At 45.8% G+C, this 26,014-nt stretch overlaps 1 protein-coding gene across 3 annotated transcripts in view; it reads right to left on the reverse strand.

Annotated features, from left to right (window-relative positions):
• ADAM19 (ADAM metallopeptidase domain 19) overlaps window positions 1-26,014 on the reverse strand; it is a 123,330-nt gene that overhangs the window by 72,189 nt on the left and 25,127 nt on the right. For 2 of the 3 annotated variants that reach the window (XM_056517351.1, XM_056517352.1), the window contains exons 3-4: window positions 24,456-24,526; window positions 9,755-9,833 (exon numbers count right to left, since the gene is read on the reverse strand). In XM_056517351.1, the coding sequence (XP_056373326.1) occupies window positions 9,755-9,833; window positions 24,456-24,526 (150 nt within the window). Of the gene's footprint in view, window positions 1-9,754; window positions 9,834-14,363; window positions 14,403-24,455; window positions 24,527-26,014 lie in introns of those variants that run through there. The other variant, XM_056517353.1, reaches the window with a different exon arrangement.

Below are 26,014 nucleotides of genomic sequence, written 5' to 3' on the forward strand. Positions count from 1 at the left end.
GTTTCAGCCAGGAAAGCCGACATCCCGTCTCGATCTAGATCCTTCCTTCCCAAGAGATGCGAGTAGAAGGATCTGACGACCTCCAAGATCCCTGATCTGGACCGATTCAGAGATCCTGTACTATCAATCAGTCCTGAAATGACTTTACTACTCACTGACATCTTACAGTTTCTGTAAGGGTCGGGCGAGCGGTACTTCCCGAAATCCCTCTCAAAAACCAAAGATGCGTGCCTATCGTACTGACACCTCATCAGCAAGGACTTCACTCTGGAGATATCCTCCCGGCTACCTCCAGTCGAGACGAGAAGCTCGAGTTTCCTCCTCAGTCCCTGATACAGGCGATACCTATTCAGGGACCTGAGGCTCGAGAGCTGGCGGAAGAACCCCGCAACCCGCTTCTTGAACATCTCCCACCACTCTGACTTACTACTACATAGGCCCAGTAAAGGTACCTGACTCTGAAGAAAATCCTCAAAGGACTGTCTTATCTCCGCTTCCTCCAGGAGGGACGAATTCAGCTTCCAATAACCTTTACCCATCCGAGGGGTCTCTGAAACATTCAAGGAAAACAAAATCATACAGTGATCGGAGAACTCCACCTCAACCACGGACACTGCAGAAGAGACAGCTTCCTCCTTCAAATAAAACCTGTCTATTCTAGACCTGCAGCTACCTCGATGATAGGTGAAACCCGCGTGGCCTGAGGGGCTCCGGATGTGGGCATCCTCTAGGCGAGCTTCCCTAACTATACTATTGAGGGCTATGCTATCATAAGCCAACCGATCATTGGAGCCTCTCCTATCTTGGGATCTCGTGACAGTATTGAAATCCCCTCCAAAGATCACCTGTCGGCTTGTAAAAAGAAAGGGCTTAATCCTCATAAAGAGATCTTTTCGTCCCCACTTGGTTTGTGGGGCGTAGATGTTAATAAGCCGGAGCTCTTGCCCCTTCATGAGGACATCTAAGATCAGGCACCTCCCCATTTCTAACTCAATAACCCGTCTGCATTCAACAGGAGCGGTAAAAAGGACCGCCACCCCACTATACGGCTCAGCCGCAAGAGACCAGTGGGAGGGGCCACGCCTCCACTCTCTCCTGGCTTTTACCAGAGAGGCTAGATCTGACAACCTGGTCTCCTGCAGATACAAAATATCGGCTTCAACACGGCCGAGAAAATCAAAGGCTGCGAATCTAGCCGTATCAGACTTTATGCTGGCACAGTTAATAGATGCCAGCGTCAATGGGGTGAGTGCCGCCATCATGGGTGATTGAGATAGATGGCCCTAACCCCCTCATTTTTGTTTCTTCTTTACCCCCTCATCCCCAGATGAGGAGGCTTCCTTCTCTTTGGACCGTTTTTTAGACTCTGACTGGTCCATTTTAGAATCCCCATCTCCGCCTGGCTCCGATTTGGCCCCATCCCCTGAGGAAATTGCCCCATCAGGACAGGGCCCAGTTCCCCCTGGAGGCTCCCCCACTTCAGGCACCCCATCCCTGACCCCCCCCTCCAAGGAGGGGGAGGAGATGTCTTCAAGGACAGAGAACCGGTTAGACAGATCAATCAGAGGGGGGGCAGGTAAGCTTCCGCTTGGGACCTGGTCTGCAGCACGGGGACTAGAGGGCTCCGACCTCTTCTTTCTCCCTTTACTGCCCTTCTTTTTTGGCCGCTCTTCACCCTCCTCATCCACACTTTCACAGTGGGAGGAATCGGAAAGATTGGCCTTGCTGCCCTCTTCTTTACAGATTCTCCCCATTTCCTCATCCAGCACATTCTCCCCCAGGGTCTCAGCAGTTTCAGGACTAACCTCTGGAGCAGGGCCAGAAGCTACCCCTGCCACATGGGAACTCTCCAGTTCCCTGCTCCTTCTCCGATTAGCCTCCCGCCTCAGCTTGGCGGGACTTTTCCTCTTCACTGACCCTGTTGCACCTTCACCCGCACTCGTGCCCTCCCCAGCTGAGGCAACATTACTGCTCTCCCCAGCCAAGGTGACCGTCGCACGGGCAAAGGCGCTAGGACAACGGCTGAAAGGGTGTCCTAAGACACCACACAGATGACACCTGATCTGCCTACAGGATGCGGCAAGATGACCTACCCCACCGCACAGTGCACAGACCTGCACGGTACAGGCTGCGCTAAAGTGGGTGGGGCTGCCGCACCTGTGACAGACCTTGGGCTGCCCCTGGTAGAAAACTTGGATTCTGTCTCTCCCAAGGAAAGCAGCTGATGGGATGTGGGCAACAGTGCTCCCTGAACGCTTCAGTTTGACGGAAAACGTCCAGGCCCCAGACCAGATCCCATGTTCGTCATAGTTTTTTTTTTGGCATGTCCGTCACATCCCCATATCGGCTAAGCCAGGTCATAATGTCATAGCAAGATAGTGACTCGTTACGTGTCAAAACGGTCACTTTCTTGGCCAGATTCTGACGGGATATCGCCTTTACGGTGAAATCCCGCCAGCCGGGCTCGCTTTTCACCACCTCATAATTCGACCAGAAAAGTTCCAAACCCTCTGGCCGAACAAAGCTAATGTCAAACTCGGAAGTACCATAGGGGTGGATCAGGGCAAAGATGTCACTTGCCCTGAATTCCATCCGGAGGAGGAGCTCAACCACCTTACCCCGAGGCGGACACGCATCTTCGCCCCTCCACACTAAACGGACCACATTCCTACGGCCACTTTCCTGCCCGGATGTCGGGAGGGACCAGACCACCTCCCCATTTTGTTCTCGGAAGGCGCCTAAGCCATGTCTTTCTATCCAAAAAGACAGGTCAACCTCACCCCTCCCCTCTACATGGATTGACCTGTCTCCTCTACGTAGAGCCTCCAGGAGGCGCTGTTGCAAGTGACCCCCAGAGCCAGACGGAGATGGGGATCCCCCTGATCCCCCGGCAGTGACGCTGGCATAGCTTCTGGGAGAAGCAGTCACTACCGGGGGGGCAGTCGAACCAGGAACTGACCCAGAGGCCAAACCTGGACCCTTACTCTTAACAGAATCATCAGCCATAACACCTCTCTCTGCCATTCCACTACCACTCCTTACCTGTATTTCACTAGCACCCCTCTCTTGCACTCCTCTTGCACCCCTCTCTTGCACTCCTCTTGTACCCCTCTCTTGCACACTACTTGCACCCCTATCTTGCACTCCGCTTGCACCCCCCTCATCCACACTGCTACTACAACTCCTCCCATGCACACCACCATAACTCACATTCTGCACATTACCATTTTTATTCACATTTTTCCTTTCACTTTCATTCTTGCGTTCACTCTCCCTTGGTGTGTTACAGACTGGGCTGGCTGGGTCTTTTGCTTCATGTTTAAGGGTTGCCGGTTTCAGGATTTGTGCTGCATAGTTCTTTCTTCCTGTGTCTTGGGGTGCAGACACAGGCTCCGCCTCTGACATGGGTGGCCACGCCCCCTCGCAAAAAGACTGTCCCTCCGGACTAACTCCCGCTACAGCTGATGTGCAGGGAACCTCCCCCTTTATAGTGGAGTGCCCCCTGGCGCCAGAACCAGTACCAACCACGCCATCTAGGGGACCGCCCCCTGAACCAACAAGGTCCGGCACCCGGACACTCCCCCCCCTCACAGGAGAGTGCCCTGCAGTGCCAGGACCTGTACCGCCCACTTTAACCAGGGGACCGCCCCCCGAACGGGTGAATCTGCCGCCATTTTCCGGTGCCTGGACACCCTCCCCCCTCACAGGAGGGTGCCCTTTTTTTTCTATAGCACCCGCGGCGATTTTGGGTGCACTACTGTATCCCCCATGCTGGCCCCGCTCCACTACAGAAACGGGGTCTGGCAGATTGGGGGACCCAGCACCCTGAACCGACTTTTCAGCCGACCCAGGCTGCTGGAAGGGAGAAAAGACAAACTTAACTCCTTGTGTCTTCTTCCTCTTCTTGCCCTTTCCTTTCTTCTTCTTTCCCTTCTCCTCTGGGCCCAAATCATCCCCAAAGGAAAAGTTTTCCAGACGGGTGGGGGACTCCTGCATAACAATTGCCCGCAGGAGACCCCCATCTGCCAAGCCGCTGCCATCACTGCAGTCACTGCCGTCATCATCATCATCATCATCATCACTGGAGGGAGGTAAGGCCACCTGAGCCGGGTTTACATAGTCCTCACTGAGGGTAAGTGGGGGGTCTGGGGTAACAGTGGTGGTGGTACACACAGGTCCAGTATCCATATCCCCCTCACTCACATCCCCCTCCTCACCTCCCTCCATCTCCTCCTCCTCACTCTGGCAGTCATCTTGGTTACTCACTTGTCCTGAGACCTTCATGCCGGAGAAACGATCCTTGTTCACAAGTTTCTCGCTGAGTATCCCACCTCCCTCCACAATGTCTGATCTCAGCCTCACAATCTCATCCACCTGTTTCTTCAGAGCTCTCACCTTGGAGGAAAATGCTGCCCTCTTGGTCTTTGCTGCATTGTTTGCTTGGTAACTTGCAAACTTCAGCTCCTCTCTGAGGCCTCTTAGTTGTTTGCCGAGCTGTTCATACTGAGCCATCTTGGCCTGGATTCTGGACCCAAAGCTGGCCAGGGATTCTCTGGGCCCCTTTACCCCCCATTGCTGGGGTTCTGAGGAAACAGATGCAGATGCCTTTCCACTCCGCTGCCTGGATGAGCTTCTGCTGGAAGCTTTGCAGCTCCCAGCTGAGGTCGGGGGAGGGGGCCCCACATGGCTGTGGACCCTGGTGGATCTCCTCACCCCATCCTGACTACTGGCTGTTGCATTTTCCTTTGCACACCCCGCCAGCCGAGAACGGGGAGTGCAAGATGAAGCCCCAGCTTCCCGGGGCTCCATAGCAGGAAAACCTACCCAGGTGTCTGCCACACACCTGGGGAGGGGTGGAAGAAAATCACTGCTTCTCTGGGAAACTCTGGAGCTCAGCAGAACACACCCTCTCTCCAGAGCTGTACTCACTATTCTGCTGGTGAGGTCACTGTGTACATACATTACATTACTTATCCTGTACTGATCCTGAGTTATATCCTGTATTATACTTCAGAGCTGTACTCACTATTCTGCTGGTGAGGTCACTGTATACATACATTACATTACTTATCCTGTACTGATCCTGAGTAATATCCTGTATTATACTAAAGAGCTGTACTCACTATTCTGCTGGTGAGGTCACTGTGTACATACATTACATTACTTATCCTGTACTGATCCTGAGTTATATCCTGTATTGTACTCCAGAGCTGTACTCACTATTCTGCTGGTGAGATCACTGTGTACATACATTACTTATCCTGTACTGATCCTGAGTTATATCCTGTATTATACTCCAGAGCTGTACTCACTATTCTGCTGGTGAGGTCACTGTGTACATACATTACATTACTTATTCTGTACTGATCCTGAGTTATATCCTGTATTATACTCCAGAGCTGTACTCACTATTCTGCTGGTGAGGTCACTGTGTACATACATTACATTACTTATCCTGTACTGATCCTGAGTTATATCCTGTATTATACTCCAGAGCTGTACTCACTATTCTGCTGGTGAGGTCACTGTGTACATACATTACATTACTTATCCTGTACTGATCCTGAGTTATATCCTGTATTATACTCCAGAGCTGTACTCACTGTTCTGCTGGTGAGGTCACTGTGTACATACATTACTTATCCTGTACTGATCCTGAGTTCTATCCTGTATTATACTCCAGAGCTGTACTCACTATTATGCTGGTTAGGTCACTGTGTATATACATTACATTACTTATCCTGTTATATCCTGTATTATACTCCAGAGCTGCACTCACTATTCTGCTGGTGAGGTCACTGTGTACATACATTACATTACTTATCCTGTATTATACTGCAGAGGTTAACGGACCTTAACATGTATAGCTTGGAAGGAAGAAGAGACAGAGGGGATATGATAGAGACTTTTAAATACATAAAAGGAATCAACACAGTAAAGGAGGAGAAGAGATTTATATAGGAGAAAAACTACCACAAGAGGACATAGTTTTAAATTAGAGGGGAAAGTTTCTGCAGTAATATGAGGATGTATTACTTTACGGAGAGAGTAGTGGATGCATGGAATAGTCTTCCTGTAGAAGTGGTGACTGCAAATACAGTGATGGAGTTTAAGCATGTATGGGATAAGCATAAGTCTATCCTTCATATAAGATCGGGAGAGGTATAAGGCTATCCTTCATATAAGATAGGGATAGGTATAAGGCTATCCTTCATATAAGATAGGGATAGGTATAAGGCTATTCTTCATATAAGATAGAGATAGGCATAAGGCTATCCTTCATATAAGATAGAGATAGGTATAAGGCTATCCTTCATATAAGATAGAGATAGGCATAAGGCTATCCTTCATATAAGATAGAGATAGGAATAAGGCTATCCTTCATATAAGATAGGGATAGGTATAAGGCTATCCTTCATATAAGATAGGGATAGGCATAAGGCTATCCTTCATATAAGATAGGGATAGGCATAAGGCTATCCTTCATATAAGATAGAGATAGGTATAAGGCTATCCTTCATATAAGATAGAGATAGGAATAAGGCTATCCTTCATATAAGATAGGGATAGGCATAAGACTATCCTTCATATAAGATAGGGATAGGCATAAGGCTATCCTTCATATAAGATAGGGATAGGTATAAGGCTATCCTTCATATAAGATAGGTATAGACTAGGGATCGACCGATTATCGGTTTGGCCAATATTATCGACCGATATTCATGATTTTGGACATTATCGGTATCGTCCAGAGACCGCCGCTGCCACATTGCCTCCCCCATTCCCGGTTTTATAATTACCTGTTCCTGAGGACCGTTCTACTTCTGGCTCCTGCGGTGTCCTGCGCTATTGCTGTGTGCTGCGCAATGACGAGTGACGTCCTCAACGTGACGCAATGACGAGTGACGTCCTCAATGCGACGTCACCATCAGTGCGCACAGTGACAGCTCAGGACGCTGCCGGAGCCAGAAGTAGCGCGGACCCCGGGAACAGGTAATTATAAAACCGGGGATGGGGGAGGCAATGGGGCAGCGGCGGTGGTTGGACTCAGGACCGGCAGGGGGAGAGAAGCGGGCGGCATTGGGGGGGTAGTTGAATGCTTCCAACAACAAGTGGCAGAATTGTGAATGCAGCTCTGGCTGTATTTAAGGATCAATATAAGGTAAGTAATATATAATTGAACAACTTTTTATCTTTTTCAGCTTGTTCTCTTACACCCTCTTGACCTCTAATACACAAGTGCTCAGAACCACCCATGGATATGTCACTTCTACACCATCTCCTAAACCGATAAACGTATTTATAAAAAACAGTTCCTGTATGGGATCCAATAGACTTTGTTTCCTAATAAGAGGTTTAACTCTTATTAGGAAACAAAGTCTATAGGAACCCCTATGAGCGATATCAATAGGAAGCTCGACAGTTTTCATTTTTTTTGGATGGAGCATTGGAAACACAGATAATCATGGATAACAACTTGTTTTTTGGTCCATTTCAATTTCTATAGGAAACAGGAAAATGATCCTCCCAGACTCCCAAACAGGAAGAGGAATTGTAGGTTATCTGGGAGAAACAGATGAGAAAGCGACGTCCACATTTTAGCAAAGTATCGGCACATAAACGCAGATTAGTGATTTATGGGAAATAAAAGTCATCAATTTTTGTCTATGTCAAAAGCCAATGGGAACCCCCTAAAAAATTATCTCAAAAACAAATGTGACCATAGCGGCTGTGTTCTTCTGATCGTATCTAATCTACCATAGGATTTCATCATGTTTTGTTTCGTTTGCTATATCTCAATTTTTATCTACGCAGAAAATTCCGTTGTGAAAACGGTTTAATTGCATCTCACCATTAGGCCATGTTTTTAGGTTTCTGATATTCCACCGTCAATGCATATGGATGGAGTATTTTATACCCCATCCCCATAATACAGGAAAAACGTCTGCGTGGAGTGAAGGCTACTCATTGTGCAGAGACCTGCAGCGAGTCCTATTCACTTGAATGGAGCGGTGCTGAAAAGCGGGCGACCCAGCGTCACCATGCAGGAAAAGACAGTGAAGGGGCCCCATCTCTCAGTCAGTACTGCATCCCCTTTCTTTCTTTAAAGGGGTTATCCAGGAAAAAACTTTTTTATATATATATAAATCAACTGGCTCCAGAAAGTTAAACAGATTTGTAAATTACTTCTATTAAAAAATCTTAATCCTTTCAGTACTTATGAGCTTCTGAAGTTAAGGTTGTTCTTTTCTGTCTAAGTGCTCTCTAATGACACGTGTCTCGGGAACCGCCCAGTTTAGAAGCAAATCCCCATAGCAAATCTCTTCTAAACTGGGCGGTTCTCGAGACAGGTGTCATCAGAGAGCACTTAGACAGAAAAGAACAAGCTTAACTTCAGAAGCTCATAAGTACTGAAAGGATTAAGATTTTTTAAGTAATTTACAAATCTGTTTAACTTTCTGGAGCCTGTTGATATATATAAAAAAAAAAAGTTTTTTCCTGGATAACCCCTTTAAATTGGCTGGCCAGCCATCGATCATAAAGTAATAGCATATGCCAGTGATATTCCACGCCTTATGATATCGTAATACCCCTTTAGAGTAGTGTCGCGCGTAGGGTTTCCTGCAGGTGGAGATCTGCTGTGGAATTTCACAAGCCGAAGTTCTGCAGCGGAAAATCCACAAGTGGAACCCATTGACTTCAATGGGTAGCAACATAATCCGCTTGCGGCTTTTCCACTGCAGAAAGATACTTGCAGAATTACACATTAGTCAATCCGCAAGCTCAATTTTAGCTACGGAAAACCCGCTGAGGATGGGCTACATGTGAAACTACCCTTAAAGGGGTACTTAAAGGGGTACCTTGGAGGAAAAAAAGTTTTTAAATCAACCAATGCCAAAAAGTTACACAGATTTGTAAATGATTTCTATTTAGAAATCTTAATCCTTCCAGTACTTATCATCTGCTGTATGTCTTGGTGGAAGTTGTGTAGATATTTCCAGTCTGACCACAGTGCTCTTTGCTGCCACCTCTGTCCGTGTCAGGAAATGCCCAGGGCAGGAGCAAATCCCCATAGCAAACATCTCCTGCTCCAGACAGTTCCTGACACGGACAGAGGTGGCAGCAGAGAGCACTGTGGTCAGACTGGAAAGAACTACACAACTTCCTCTGGAGCATACAGGAAGTGATAAGTGCTGGAACGCTTAAGATGTTAATTAGAAGTTATTTACCAATCTGTATAACTTTCTCGCACCGGTTGAATTGTGAAAAAAATGTTTTTCCTCCCAAGTACACATTTAAAGGGGTGTTCCAGGAAAAAAACTATTTTTTATATATCAACTGGCTCCAGAAAGTTAAACAGATTTGTAAATTACTTCTATTAAAAAAATCTTAATCCTTTCAGTACTTATGAGCTGCTGAAGTTGAGTTGTTCCTTTCTGTCTAAGTGCTCTCTGATGACACCTGTCTCGGGAACTGTCAAGAGTAGAAGCAAATCCCCATAGCAAACCTCTTCTACTCTGTGCAGTTCCCGAGACAAGCAGAGATGTCAGCAGAGAGCACTGTTGCCAGACAGAAAACAACAAATCAACTTCAGCAGCTGATAATTATTGGAAGGATTAAGATTTTTTTTATAAAAGTCATTTACAAATCTGTTTAACTTTCTGCAGCCAGTATATATATATATATATATATATATATATATATATATATATAAATTTCTGGAATACCCCTTAAAGTAAAAAAAAGCACCTACCGTCATGTTGGGTGTATGTACAATAGGAATGTCACCGGTGCTGTAGTGGGTCTGTCTGTAATTCACATGAATAAGTTGCCTGTAAAAAAAAAAAAAAACATTATAATAAAGAGTTAATCATGAACCAATGTTAATCCTTATTCTATTTACAGTGTAATACAGGCTACAGATATAATATGAAAACAGATGCCGTTCTTCCGAAATGCATGGGGTCACCCTGATCCAGGATTCCTGGACAATTATGAGGAGGATGGGCTGGACAGGAAAATATGACTATCTTCTTCTGGAAACAGTGCCACTCTTGTTCGCAGGATGCACCTAGTATTGCAGCTCAGCCCCACTGACTCTAAAGGTGCCCAAAGTCATTACTGCATTGTCCGACAGAACTGAAGCAGTATTTCCCAACCAGGGGGCCTCAAGCTGTTGCAAAACTACAACTCCCAGCATGCCCGGACAGCCAAAGGCTGTCCGAGCATGCTAGGAGTTGTAGTTTTGTAACAGCTGGGGGCACCGTGGTTAAAGGGGTACTCCACTGGAAAACATTTTTTTCTAAATCAACTGGTGCCAGAAAGTTAAACAGATTTGTAAATTACTTCTATTTAAAAATCTTCATCCTTCCAGTACTTATCAGCTGTTATATGCTCCACAGGAAGTTCTTTTCTTTTTGAATTTCCTTTCTGTCTCACCACAGTGCTTTCTGCTGACACCTCCGACTGTCCAGAGTAGGAGCAAATCCCCATAGAAAACCTCTCCTCCTCTGGACAGTTCCTGATTTGGACAGGGGTGTCAGCAGAGAGCACTGTGGTCAGACAGAAAGGAAATTCAAAAAGAAAAGCACTTCCTGTGGCTCATACAGCAGCTGATAAGTACTGGAAGAATGACATTTTTTTTAATAGAAGTAATTTACAAATCTGTTTAACTTTTTGGCACCAGTTGATTTAAAAAAAAAAAAAACATTTCTCCAGTGGAGTACCCCTTTAAGAAACACTAACTAATACAACTATGACAACTAATGCATGTTAATCAGACCTTTTATCTATCCAGCTTGCTGATGGTTTCCATGTAAAAGAGTAAAAAAAATAAAAATAAAAAAATAAATTAGCTAACACCATAAGCAACAAAAAAATAAAAAAAAGGTCAAAAGTAAGAAATATGTGATACTATATGTCACAAAGATGCAGAGTAGACACGAAAAAACGTAAATAATATACGCGGTGATGAATGAAGACACCTGATAGCCAGCACAAATGGAAAGCTTTGACCTTGTAAGCCCTCGGTGATGAATGTGTTAAAGGTGGCCCTGAGGAAATATCGGTTACTGTAATAAATCTTGGCTAGAGGGGGGGTGGGGGGGGGCGACCACTGGAACCGCAGCAGCTATAAACCATAATGTCATGTTGTTACGTGATCGAAACAAAAAAACGACTTAATAGAGGTCAAAGCGCCTGACTATAATAGACAAAGGTGACGAGAGGGGTTTGGTTTGGCGCAGATGGCTTTAAAGGGGTATTCCAAGACAAAAAATGTTTTTATATATCAACTGGCTCCAGAAAGATAAACAGATTTGTAAATTACTTCTATTAAAAAATCTTAATCCTTTCAGTACTTATGAGCTTCTGAAGTTAAAGTTGCTCTTTTCTGTCTAAGTGCTCTCTGATGACACGTGTCTCGGGAACCGCCCAGTTTAGAAGAGGTTTACTGTGGGGATTTGTTTCTAAACTGGGCAGTTCCCGAGACACGTGTCATCAGAGAGCACTTAGACAGAAAAGAACAACCTTAACTTCAGAAGCTCAGAAGTACTGAAAGGATTAAGATTTTTTAATAGAAGTAATTTACAAATCTGTTTAACTTTCTGGAGCCAGTTGATTTATAAAAAAAAAAAAAAAAAGTTTTTTCCTGGAATACCCCTTTAACTACGGCATGCCATATCGGCCCAGGTACAGATGGTAAATTTGGGTGGTGGCACTACAGGTGTCATGGATTGCATTCTGAGCTCCTTTAATCCAAAACGATGTATCTCCTTTATTGTCTGAACATTTAAAGGGGTACTCTGGTGGAAAACAAACTTTTTTAAAAATCATCCGGTGCCAGAAAGTTAAAAAGATTATAAATTACTTCTATTTAAAAATCTTAATCCTTCCAGTACTTATCAGCTGCTGTATGTTCCAGAGGAAGTTGTATTTCTTTCTGGAATTCTTTCCTGTCTGACCACAGTGCTCTCTGCTGACACCTCTGTCCATCCCCCACCTCATCAGGAGCATGCCCAAGCGTTGTAGGAGCATGCCCAGGCGTCATACGGACACGTGGAGGCCACACACACTACTGAGCCTCATTGGGACTTGTTTTAAGGACATTACATAAAGTTGGATCAGCCTGTAGTGTGGTTTTCCCCTTTGATTTTGAGTGTGACTCCATATCCAGACCTCCATGGGTTAATACATTTGATTTCCATTGATAATTTTTGTGTGATTTTGTTGTCAGCGCATTCAACTATGTAAAGACGAAAGGATTTCATACGATTAGTTCATTCAGATCTACGATGTGTTTTCTTAGTGTTCACTTTATTTTTTTGAGCAGTATATATATATATATATATATATATATATATATATATATATATATAAATTAACAAAAAATAAAAGACAATCACCCTCAATTATGTGCACCTATAGCCGCTGTACTGATCAGAATTATGGCCAAACGCTATTCCTCCTATACACATGTATGATCAGCTTGGGTAAGCATGCATGTATTTATAAAGGTGAGAGGAAACATGCCCGACCTATGCCCTATTTGGAGCTGAACTTTTCTTCAGATTTAGATTGATAGCCCCATACCTGGGTATCCTGGCCGAGGCAGAGCAGCTACCGTATATACTCGAGTATAAGCCGACCCGAATATAAGCCGAGGCCCCTAATTTCACCCCAAAAACCCAGGAAAAGTTATTGACTTGACTATAAGTCTAGGGTGGGAAATACCCCCGTCATCATCATCACCCCTGTCATCATCATCACCCCGTCATCATCATCACCCCATCATCATCATCACCCCGTCATCATCCCCCCTGTCATCATCCAGACCCCCGTCATCATCACCCCCCCCCCCCTTCATCATCACCGCCTGTCAATCCCTTCAATCAGTGGTCTTCGACCTGCGGACCTCCAGATGTTTCAAACCTACAACTCCCAGCATGCCCGGGCAGCCATCGGCTGTCCGGGCATGCTGGGAGTTGTAGTTTTGAGACATCTGGAGGTCCGCAGGTTGAAGACCACTGCTTCCTTCGTCATCATCCAGACCCCCCTTTAGTTTTCTACTCATCTCCCCTCGGAAAGAAGGAAGGGTGAGCTGGTCCGGGCCATCTATGCTGCAGGGACCGTCCGGTGTGGAGGGTTAGTCGTTCCGGGCTGTCCATTTTCACCGGGGGGCACCTCTTCTCCGCTCTGGGCCCGGCCCCGGACTAGTGACGTTGCCTTGACGACGACGCACAGGGACGTCTGCTGCGCACGGACGTCCCTGTGCGTCGTCGTCAAGGCAACACGAAGGCCGCAGTGGTCTTCAACCTGCGGACCTCCAGATGTTTCAAAACTACAACTCCCAGCATGCCCGGACAGCCGATGGCTGTCCGGGCATGCTGGGAGTTGTAGTTTTGCAACATCTGGAGGTTCGCAGATTGAAGACCACTGAGAAGGGATTGACAGGTGGAGAGTTCACTCGAGTATAAGCCGAGGGGGGCGTTTTCATCACGAAAAATCGTGCTGAAAAACTCGGCTTATACTCGAGTATATATGGTACTTGGCAATGCCCCCCCCCCCCCCCCCCTCCATCTGGCACCCAGCAGCCCACCCAAGCTACACCCTATTGGAAAAGCCGTTAAATGCTTTTACACTCAGCATCTGTGACATTGACAAAAGCGAGAAGCCTTATCTGCTGCCATGGCAGCCTTGTCTCCTGTGACATCCAGAGAGAAGAAGAATCCCATAAGACTGCGCACAACAGATTACTCTACCTGCTTATTCATAGTAGAAGATTTCTAGTTCATGCAGAAATTTTAGGAAAAACATCTCCAGTCTGACGCCAATATGGGTTAATCATTATCATGTAATACTATGAACCTTATTAATGCAGCCATTTGCAAGATCTCTGCTTGCTGTCAGTGCAGAGAACCATGCAAGGTCTCTTGTTTTCATTCAATTTTTGTATGTAGGCTGATATTTGGGACTAATAGGGTATCTGTGAATTACCTACCCAAAAAAAACGAGAAATCAGGTATACCGTCAGCTTTATGGGTATGTTCACACTACAGAGTGTGAACGGAATCTCCCCTCGCAGAATTCCGCGAGCGGAGATTCAACCTGGCAGCCGACGGCGGCGGTAGGACCGCGCGGCACTGAGCCGTCACCATTGACGGCTATGCAGTGCTCGCGGACTTCCGCGCAAATAAGTGAACATGTTCTTTCTTTGCGCGGAACAATTTCAGCGGCGGAATTGTCCGCCGCTGAAATTCCGCAGTGTGAACGGGTCTCGCGGAGTTCCATTCACACTAATGTTAAATTCACACCGCGGAATTCCGCCCACAGAATTCCGCGGGAATTCCGTAGTGTGAACATACCCTTAGATAAGGTGGGCTGCTCTGCTTGATAATCCCCATTGGAAATTGGGTCAGAGTCATTGGTGAAAACACTACAGAAGGAATAAAACTGTCCCTCTAGTGCCCCTATAAATGGCTTTTCTGTAAGTCAGTGGTCTCCAAACTTTGGCCCTCCAGATGTTGCAAAACTACAACTCCTAGCATGCCAAGACAGCCCTTGGGAGTGTTAGTTTTGCAACATCTAGAGGTCCACGGTTTGGAGACCAAAGCTCTAAAAGGGGAGATTTATCAAAAACTGTCCAGAGGAAAAGTTGCTGAGTTGCCCATAGCAACCAATCAGCTCTCTTGTTTCATTTTTAACAAGGCCTCTGCAAAATGAAAGAAGCGATCTGATTGGTTGCTATGGGCAACTCAGCAACTTTTCCTCTGGACATTGTTTTGATAAATCTCCTCCTAAGTCTTTGGCTTTTTGAGCATGCTGAGAGTTGTGGTTTTGCGATAGCTGGAGGTACACTGGTTGGGAAATACTGCTCCACGTCAATGCCGTTGGCTGTCCCCGCCATGCTGGTAGTTGTAGTTTTGTAACATCTCGAGGTCCACAGTTTAGGGACCAAGGGGGAGATTCACCAATACTTGTGCTGAGGAAAAGTTGCCCAGTTACCCCTAACAACCAATCAGATCGCTTCTTTCATTTTTCAAAGGCCTTTTCAAAAATGAAATAACAATTGATTGGTTGCTATGGGCAACTAGTCAACTTTTCCTTTGCACAAGTTTTGATGAATCTCCACCAAGGTTCTAAGTCAGTGTTTACCCAACCAGTGTGCCTCCAGCTGTTGCAAATCTACTAATCCCAGCAGTCCCTGAAAAACCTTTGGCAGGGAGCTGGGGGCACACTGTTTGGGAAATACTGCTCTAAGTCAGTGCTGTTGGCTGTCCAGGCATGCTGGTAGTTGTAGTTTTGCATCCTCTGGAGGTCCACAGTTTGGAGTCCAAGTCAGTGTTTCCCAACCAGTGTGCCTCCAGCTGTAGAGAAAATACAACTCCCAGCATGCCCGGACAGCCAACTGCATTGAAGTAGAGTAGTATTTCCCAGCCAGGGTGCCTTCAGCATATTGGGAGTTGCAGTTTTGCAACAGCTGGAGATACACTAGTTGTGAAATACTGCTCTACGTCAATGCCGTTTTCTGTCCAAGCATGCTGGGAGTTGTAGTTGTGCACAGCTTGGGGGTCCACAGCTTGGAGACCACTGATTTAGAGCTATATACTGCAGGGTGTACACCGATATCCAGGGCTCAAGTCCTGCAGGAACTCCTGGGAACAGAGTTCCTGCACTTTCTCCACAGCAGGAATGCAGTTCCTATTAGCAGGAGTCCTGCAGGATCAGCCCTTTAAGGGGTACTCCGCCCCTAGACATCTTAAAGGGGGACTCCGCCTCTAGATAAGATGTCTGACCGCAGGGTCCCGCCACTGGGGACCCCCGCGATCTCAGCTGCAGCACCCCAGACATCCGGTGCACGGAGTGAACTTCGCTCTGTGCCAAATGACTGGCGAAGGGGGCAGAGGCTTGTGACGTCTCGGCCATGCCCCCTCAATGCAAGTCTATGGAAAGGGGACTCAATGGCCATCATGCCCCCTCCCATAGATTTGCATTGAGGGTGCGGGACGCGATGTCACATGACTGGGCGTGATGTCACGAGGGGGGCGAGCGTGAACACGGAAGCCCGCACACAGTGCCCGGAACTCAATGTTGCGGACGCTGGGGAGCGGAGTAACCCTTTAAGTGGAAATCTTGGGTGAGTTCCTACACTTTTTTTTCCCAGGACTTGACCCCTGCCGATATCCCATGCCAATAGCTCATCGCAGGGAACCCCAGATGGGACTCCTACCACATTTTAGGGTGCAGTCCAAGCATGCTGGGAGTTTTAGTTGTGCAACATCTGGGGGTCCACAGCTTGGAGACCACTGATTTAGAGCTATATGCAGCAGGGTCGACACCAATATCCCATGCTAATAGCTGATTGCAGGGAACCCCAGATTGGACTGTCGCCAGGTATCGGGAGGCAAACCGCACGTGACCGTCGTGAATTAATGGACGCTTGGCGTCTACAGAAGAGTTTCCCAATGAACGGCCTCGATCAATGAATGCATATTGTAGATTCAGTATTAATATAGGATGTCATCGAGTTGATACATTGTATCAATAAAATGTAATTAGGCTTGGCATACGTTCTGGCGCTTGTTGAATAATCAGTTTTCGTCTTCCAGACGTTTCGCTTACTCATTGGATTTTTTTTATTTCACTTTCTTCCTTCCAGACTCGTATCTCAGAAGCCTGAGAAAGATAATGTCATTAGAGATTGTCATGGAGCAGGCCTGCCGTCCTCTCCTCCTAGGCTGAAAGGAAGGGGGGGGTAAGGCGTACAGGTTTCATTAAGCTAAAAGCATGATGGATGTCAGAGGGGAATATTCTGGCTAAAAGCCCTTAATGCTGGGGCTGCGGAATCTATGGCACAATGAGATCAGTGTGAGAGGGGTCAGCGCCGATACCCGCGTGATGTCACCGCGATGATCTCATAACTCAAACCAGACAAGGGCACGTGGATGTCTCCTGAGGTCACAGCTTGCAGCCTGGTATAACATTATATATGCTTTTCTTTAATGGTGACGGGGAGCGCGAACGGAGGAGCCAGGGATTTTCGTGAATGAAGTGAATCTTATCTCTTAATGGATTTACTTCCCAGCACTGAATGTATTTTTTGGCAGGGCCTAATGCAGTGTTTTTCCAAACAGTGTGTGTGTGTCTCTAGTTGTGGCAAAACTACAACTCCCAGCATGCCCGGACAGCCAAAGGCTGTCCGGGCATGCTGGGAGTTGTAGTTTTGCAACAGCTGGAGACACACTGTTTGGAAAACACTGGCCTAATGTAATAAAAATTATGATTAGATGGAGTTGTAGTTTTGCAACAGCTGGAGACACACTGTTTGGAAAACACTGGCCTAATGTAATAAAAATGATGATTAGATGGAGTTGTAGTTTTGCAACAGCTGGAGACACACTGTTTGGAAAACACTGGCCTAATGTAATAAAAACGATGATTAGATGGAGTTGTAGTTTTGCAACAGCTGGAGACACACTGTTTGGAAAACACTGGCCTAATGTAATAAAAATGATGATTAGATGGAGTTGTAGTTTTGCAACAGCTGGAGACACACTGTTTGGAAAACACTGGCCTAATGTAATAAAAACGATGATTAGATGGAGTTGTAGTTTTACAACAGCTGGAGACACACTGTTTGGAAAACACTGGCCTAATGTAATAAAAACGATGATTAGATGGAGTTGTAGTTTTGCAACAGCTGGAGACACACTGTTTGGAAAACACTGGCCTAATGTAATAAAAATGATGATTAGAGTTGAGCGAACTTACAGTTCGGGATCCAAGGAATAGCATGGACAATCCCCCCTTTTTTTTATTTTTAATTAATTAATTAAAATAATAATAATAATTATTACTTTTATTATTATTATTTAATAATTATTGTATACTTATTTTTAATTATTATTATTAGAGTTGAGCGAACTTACAGCAAATTGGCTCGTAGCGAACCTCGCAGCTCGGCTGTTGATTGCTTTAGTCTGCTTAAATTAGTTCAGCTTTCCAAGGGCTCCAGTTGCCTGGAAAAGGTGGATACAGACCTAGGAGACCTAAGACTGTCATCCTGGACTTTTCCAGGCAACCAGAACCCTTGGAAAGCTGAACTAATTTATGCAGACTAAAGTAATCAACAGCCGAGCTGCGAGGTTCGCTACGAGAAAATTTGCTGTAAGTTTGCTCAACTCTAATGATAATAATAATTAAAAATAAGTATATAATTATAAAATAATAATAATTATTATTATTATTTCAATTAATTCATTAATAAAAAGAAAAGAAAAAAAAGGGGGGAATGGCCATGTTGTTCCTTGAATCCCAAGGGATTGTTTTTGTCCCCTGTACATTTGTATATGACTTTTCTTTCTGGGGGAGTAGAAAACTAAAGGGGGGTCTGGATGATGATGAAGGCCGCAGTGGTCTTCAACCTGCGGACCTCCAGAGGTTTCAAAACTACAACACCCAGCATACCCGGACAGCTATCGGGTGCTATGCTGGGTGTTGTAGTTTTGAAACCTCTGGAGGTCTGCAGGTTGAAGACCACTGCGGCCTTCCTCATCATCCAGACCCCCCTTTAGTTTTCTACTTCCCCAGAAAGAAAAGTCATATACAAATGTACAGGGGACAAAAACAATCCCTTGGGAGTTGTAGTTTTGCAACGCGAACCTACCCTAATAACCAGAACCCCGCTGATCAGCTGGATGCTAAAGCCCCGATGCCCATATACACAGAGAATAGGATCAGACCGCATTGTCCATTGTGTAGTGGTCATGTTGGGTTACTGCAGCCCCGCACGGCTACTATACAATGTACAGAGCTGTCTGAATCTGTTAAAGGGGGTACTCCAGAGGAAAAATAAATGTTTTCAAATCAACTGGTGGCAGAAAGTTATACAGATTTGTAAATTACTTCTATTTAAAAATCTTAATCCTTCCAGTACTTATCAGCAGCTGTATGCTCCAGAGGAAGTTGTGTAGTTCTTTCCAGTCTGACCACAGTGCTCTTTACTGCCACCACTGTCCGGTCAGGAACAGTTCAGAGCAGGAGAGGTTCACTGTGGAGATTTGCTCCTTTCCTGGCTAGTGGAGGCTCCCCTTAAAAGAGAAGTGTAGTGAAAGATAACTTATCCCCTATCCAAAGTATAGGGGATAGGTTATAGATCGGCGGGGGGGGGGGGGGGAACGGGACCCCCGTGATCTCCTGAATGGGGCCCCGGTAGTCTGCTGGAAGGGGGTGTGCCACGGAGCAGTGGCCGACACCCCCCCTCCATGTATCCCATAGAGGTACATGGAGGGGGCGTGTCGGTCGCAGCTTCCTGCGGGGTTCCCCACGATCTATAACTTTCCCCTATCCTTTGGAAGGCTGTCCGGGCATGCTGGGGGTGTAGTTTTGCAACAGCTGGAGGCACCCTGGTTGGACGGCACTCTCTTAAAGGGGTACTCTGGTGGAAAACTTTTTTTTAATTAACTGGTGCCAGAAAGTGAAACATATTTGTAAATTACTTCTATAAAACAAAAATCTTAATCCTTCCAGTACTTATTAGCTGCTGAATACTACAGAGGAAATGTTATTCTTTTTGGAACACAGAGCTCTCTGCTGACATCACAAGCACAGTGCTCTCTGCTGACATCTCTGTCCATTTTAGGAACTGTCCAGAGCAGCATATGTTTGCTATGGGGATTTTCTCCTACTCTGGAAAGTTCTTAAACTGGACAGAGATGTCAGCAGAGAGCACTGTGCTCGTGATGTCAGCAGTGTTCCAAAACAAAAAGAATTTCCTCTGTAGTATTCAGCAGTTAATAAGTACTGGAAGGATTAAGATTTTTTAATAGAAGTAATTTACAAATCTGTTTAGCTTGATTTAAAAAAAAAAAAAAAAATATTTTCACCAGAGTACCCCTTTAAATACACAAGGGAACAATAAGATGGAATCATTTTCACTGGACACAGATCTGCTCTGAGTCACCAGATCTGGCCTTTTATTGCTTTCAATAAATTGATCAGAGGTTTTCTTTTATCCCAGGCGTCCTCCGGAACAGAACACAGAGTCTGATATTTCACTCTTATGACAGGAGACAGGAAGCTCTTACGATCTGAAGACGTCTATGTCGGTGACTGACAGCCGCTGACACTTATAGGAACAACATATTGAAGGATGGCTTCTGACATCACTATTGGATGAGTAATGTATGCTGCAGCGTCCAGCCATAAAGCGTTATCAATTCACTTACTGCACACCGGAGACGTACAATCTGGTCGCTGCGGTGCGTTTCAATTCCCTGCCTGTATTCGCAGCACTAGGGATCATGTACATTGTTAATGCAGGAATGTATAAAGTGTCAATTTGGCTGTCCGGGCATACTGGGAGTTGTAGATTTGCAACAGCTGAAGACACACTGTTAAGAAAACAATGATGTAGGCAGCACTAGAAAACAATTTGCGTGTGGAAATACTAATCAGTATGGGGCTGAAAACGCACACCTGCTACATCAGCAAAAAGAGGTAAGCACAAGGCATACACAAGAACCTCTACATTATTATTTAATAATATGCAGTACATAAGAAAAAAAAAAAGCAGAGTGCTTCTTTAATAGGCAAAGCGTCATAGGTTTTGTAGTGGTTGTGTCTGGTATTGCAGCTCAGTCGCACTGAATGGGGACAAAGCAGCAGAGAGCGGCACTGCCAGGCACATCCACTACAAACCCTATGGGGATGTCCTTGACAATTAGCAGATCGTGGGGTTCCAGGAGTCATGTTCCCACTGATCTAATGCACTGCTCAAAAATAATAAAGAGAACACTAAGATAACACATCCTAGATCTGAATGAATGAACTAATCGTATGAAATACTTTCGTCTTTACATAGTTGAATGCGCTGACAACAAAATCACCCAAAAATTATCAATGGAAATCACATTTATCAACCCATGGAGGTCTGGATATGGAGTCACACTCAAAATCACAGTGGAAAACCCCACTACAGGCTGATCCAACTTTATGTAATGTCCTTAAAACAAGTCATAATGAGGCTCAGTAGTGTGTGTGGCCTCCACGTGCCCGTATGATCTCCCTACAATGCCTGGGCATGCTCCTGATGAGGTGGAGGATGGTCTCCTGAGGGATGTCCTCCCAGACCTGGACTAAAGCATCCGCCAACTCCTGGACAGTCTGTGGTGGATGGAGCGAGACGTCACAGATGTGCTCAATCGGATTCAGGTCTGGGGAACGGGCGGGCCAGTCCATAGCATCAATGCCTTCCTCTTGCAGGAACTGCTGACACACTCCAGCCACATGAGGTCTAGCATTTTCTTGCATTAGGAGGAACCCAGGGCCAACCGCACCAGCATATGGTCTCACAAGGGGTCTGAGGATCTCATCTCGGTACCTAATGGCAGTCAGGCTACCTCTGGCAAGCACATGGAGGAATGTGCGGCCCCCCCAAAGAAATGCCACCCCACACCATTACTGACCCACCGCCAAACTGGTCATGCAGGAGGATGTTGCAGGCAGCAGAACATTCTCCACAGCGTCGCCAGTGGCGAATTTGCCAATCTTGGTGTTCTCTGGCAAATGCCAAAAGTCCTGCACGGTGTTGGGATATAAGCACAACCCCCACCTGTGGACGTCGGGCCCTTATACCACCCTCATGGAGTCTGTATCTGACCTTTTGAGTGGACACATGCACATTTGTGGCCTGCTGGAGGTCATTTTGCAGGGCTCTGGCAGTGCTCTTCCTGCTCCTCCTTGCACAAAGGCAGAGGTAGCGGTCCTGCTGCTGGGTTGCTGCCCTCTTATGACCTCCTGCACGTCTCCTGATGTACTGGCCTGTCTCCTGGTAGCGCCTCCATGCTCTGGACACTACGCTGACAGACACAGCAAACCTTCTTACCACAGCTCGCATTGATGTGCCATCCTGGATGAGCTGCACTACCTGAGCCACTTGTGTGGGTTGTAAACTCCGTCTCATGCTACCACTAGAGGGAAAGCACCGCCAGCATTCAAAAGTGACCAAAACATCAGCCAGGAAGCATAGGAACTGAGAAGTGGTCTGTGGTCACCACTCCTATAATTTTCACCTGTTGTCTGTTCCATTTGCACAACAGCATGTGAAATTGATTGTCAATCAGTGTTGCTTCCTGAGTGGACAGTGGGATTTCACAGAAGTGTCATTGACTTGGAGTTACATTGTGTTGTTTAAGTGTTCCCTTTATTTTATTTGAGCAGTGTATTATATCCCAGTATTAAAGGGGTATTCCGCCCCTAGACATCTTATCCCCTATCCAAAGGATAGGGGATAAGATGTCAGATCGCCGCGGTCCCGCTGCTGGGGACCCCCGGGATCCCCGCTGCGGCACCGCGCTATCATTACAGCACAGAGCGAGTTCGCTCTGTGCGTAATGACGAGCGATACGGGGGACGGAGCAGCGTGACGTCATGGCGCCGCCCCTCGTGACATCACGGCCCGTCCCCTTAATGCAAGTTTATGGGAGGGGGCGTGATGACCGCCAAGCCCCCTCCCATAGACTTGTATTGAAAGGGGAGGGCCGTGACATCACGAGGGGCGGAGCCGTGACGTAACGATGCTCTGGCCCCTGTACCGCCCATCATTACGTGCAGAGCGAGCTCGCTCTGTGCTGTAATGAGAGCGCGGTGCCGCAGCGGGGATCCCGGGGGTCCCCAGCAGCGGGAACGCGGCGATCTGACATCTTATCCCCTATCCTTTGGATAGGGGATAAGATGTCTAGGGGCGGAATACCCCTTTAAAACCAGAGATGGCTTTAGTACAGTATTTGCCAAATCTTATAGTATGCATTTATAATACCAGCATACAGTACACACAAATAATAGTACCACATCCACCAACATCAAGTAAATGGGAGGCAAAAACAAGATTAAAATATCATACATGGTGGAACAGGGTGGTGGAGCCCCCGTAATAGTAGAGGCCATTGGCTTAGAAACACAGAGTTGTTGTTGACCCTCTGTTAGTAATAGATGCTTTTTTTATTTTATTTTGGAAACTGCATTTTTAGTTGATACCATGTGATGCCTAATTTCTTTGATTCCTCGCCAATAAGACACAGCCTTGCCTTGTTCTATGCGCTAAAGTGAATACTGTCTTAAAAAGGGGTTAGATAGGGTTAGAAAAACATGGCTGCTTTCTTCCATAAACAGCACCACCCCTGTTTACTGGCTGTATGTGGTACTGCAGTTCACTCTGATTAGGAGCTGTTCTGCAATACCACAATGGCAGGTATGGAGATGTTTTTCCAATCCTGGACGACCCTGTTAGGCTAGGTTCAGACTACGTAATTTCCGACTGCCTGCCTGCAAATTTTTCTGCGACTATTTTCCGCCTCCAAAGGCGGTTTTCAGTTGCATGAGTAATTTTGTCATTTCCGCGAGTAATCTGCCGCTATTCCGAACGGAAATGACACCACCAAATCCGCCTTAAATTTTCGCTAAAATTCGACGCAGAAAACAGTGGGAGTGCACTGAGAGCCAAGTTCAGCCCCTTTTGGACCATGTGATCACATGACCCAATCCAGGTCCGTCAATTTTTTCAAGTTTGGCTGGGGAAGTAAGATCCGACATTAAATTAAATTAGTGTGGAGAAAAAGCTGAAAGGAAGCCAAACACCAAGCCACAAGAAAAAGCACAACTCCTTTACCGAAAAGGAAAATGTAGACTGCAAACTGGATAAGGGGCGTATTTAAAAGGAAGAATGAGGGCTAGTCCAAGAACCAGTGGGCTGATCATATTTAAATTTCTGAATCAAATCCGTACGGATTTTCCGCATGTAATCCGCTTTCTATCTGCCTACGTTCCACATTCGAACAAAAATCCGCCGGGAAATGAGAGTCCCATTGAAGTCAATGGGATTCTGCGGCGGAAATCCATCTGAAGAAAGAGCACCTCCTTTCTTCATGCGGAAATTAGGCACGCAAATTCCGAGTGAAAAAATCCAAAGTATGAACAGGTGCACGGAAATCCAATTGACTCGCATGTACTTTTTAGCAAGCGGAATTCCGGACGGAAATTTTAAAACGGAATTTCTGTCGGAAATTCCGTAGTCTGAACCTAGCCTTATAGTTCCGCTGACATCATAAGGGCCAATGCACACTATGGAATATCCGCCTAGACAGAGGTTACGGAGCAGCAGCCTCCTATTGTCTTCAATGAGATTCCGCTGCACTGTGAACATAGACGAATTTCCGCGGCAAAAACAAGCTCATTCTTTTGGTGGAATAAAGCTCAGAACTGCATTGCTGTTAATAGGGACAGCGCATTTCCACAAGGTCATAGCGCCTGCTTCACACGGAATCGCCATTTGGAATTTCTCATAGCGTATGCCTGGGCCCGAAGTATATTGCAGGCAATAAACAGGTTAAACAACAAAAAGTTTTTTTGTTTTTTGTTTTTTTAGAATTCCTAACTTTATAACTCTACGTCATACTCACTCATTTCTTTGAAGAGTTAGAATCATCTTCCTCCCTTCAGCCATCACCATCACTTCTGCATATGCTGGATACTTATAAAAAATAAAAATAAATAAATGATTTATAGATATATATATATATATATATATATATTTTTTTTTTTTTTTTAAATATAAATATATTTATTTATAGATATGTGTGTGTGAAACTGTCTCCCTCTAAGGCTAGGTTCATACTGCCATTTGCATCCGACCCATTAAAGGGGTACTCCCGTGGAAAACTTTTTATTTAAAATCAACTGGTGCCAGAAAGTGAAACAGATTTGTAAATTACTTCTATTAAAAAAATCTTAATCCTTCCCGTACTTATTAGCTGCTGAATACTACAGAGGAAATTATTTTCCTTTTGGAACACAGAGTTCTCTGCTGACATCACGAGCACAGTGCTCTCTGCTGACATCTCTGTCCATTTTAAGAACTGTCCAGAGAAGGAGAAAATCCCCATAGCAAACATATGCTGCTCTGGACAGTTCCTAAAATGGACAGAGATGTCAGCAGAGAGCACTGTGCTCGTGATTTCAGCAGAGAGCTCTGTGTTCCAAAAAGAAAACCATTTCCTCTGTAGTATACAGACCCTAAAAAGTACAGGAAAAATTACGATTATTTAATAGAAGTAATTTACAAATCTGTTTAACTTTCTGGCACCAGTTGATTTAAAAAAAAAAAAGTTTTCCACGGGAGTACCCCTTTAAGGGTCCGATTGGCCCATTTTTTTTTTTTTTTTGAGCCGAACGGACCCTGACAAGGGTCGGATGCAAACAGCTACTGCCGGATCCTGACGGTCCCCATTCACTTGACCCAGTAATATTACAGGAAATTAGCGGAGAAAGAAATAATGTTTGCACCGTTTTTTTCTCCGCTAAACTTGACAGAACTGCTGATGGAGCGCCACCTAACAAAGCCCGGCGGTAATGTGAACAAGGCTTAAGGCTAGGTTTTCACACCGCTGCCACTGCAGTTTTTGAGCCAAAGTCAGAAGTGGATCCAAAAGAAGGAGAAATATAAGGGTCTATTCACACTCCCGTTGAAATTCGGAATTCCGTCAACGGAAGTGCGGAAACCCATAGAAGTGTATGGGCTTTTATTTCAGGTGGAATGTGTGAATAGACCCTAAGTCCTTCCTTTATATAGCTCATTCCTTTTGAATACACTTCTGGAAAATCCGCCGCAGTCTCTACTGACTTCAATGGGGCTTCCAGTAGATTTTCCGCAGTGTAAATTCAGCCGCAGAAAATCTGCAGCGGACAGCCGAGAAGAGCCCGCCCCCTTTCAAATACGCAGCGGAAAACCCGTGAAAAAAAATTCCGCCCGCGTGAACGTACCCTAAAACAGTATTTCACAACCAGGGTGCCTCTAGGTGTTGCCCGGCATGCTGGGAGTTGTAGTTTTGCAACACCTGGAGGCACCCCTGGTTGGGAAACACTGATCTAAAATGTATGGTCAGCTTTAGGGTAGAGTCACACAAAGTGCATCCGTATCGGATTTCTTACAGCTGTAATTCTGCTTAAAGGGGTACTCCGG

This window comes from Hyla sarda, chromosome 4, assembly GCF_029499605.1.
Source record: "Hyla sarda isolate aHylSar1 chromosome 4, aHylSar1.hap1, whole genome shotgun sequence".
In the NCBI taxonomy this organism is placed as follows: domain Eukaryota; kingdom Metazoa; phylum Chordata; class Amphibia; order Anura; family Hylidae; genus Hyla; species Hyla sarda.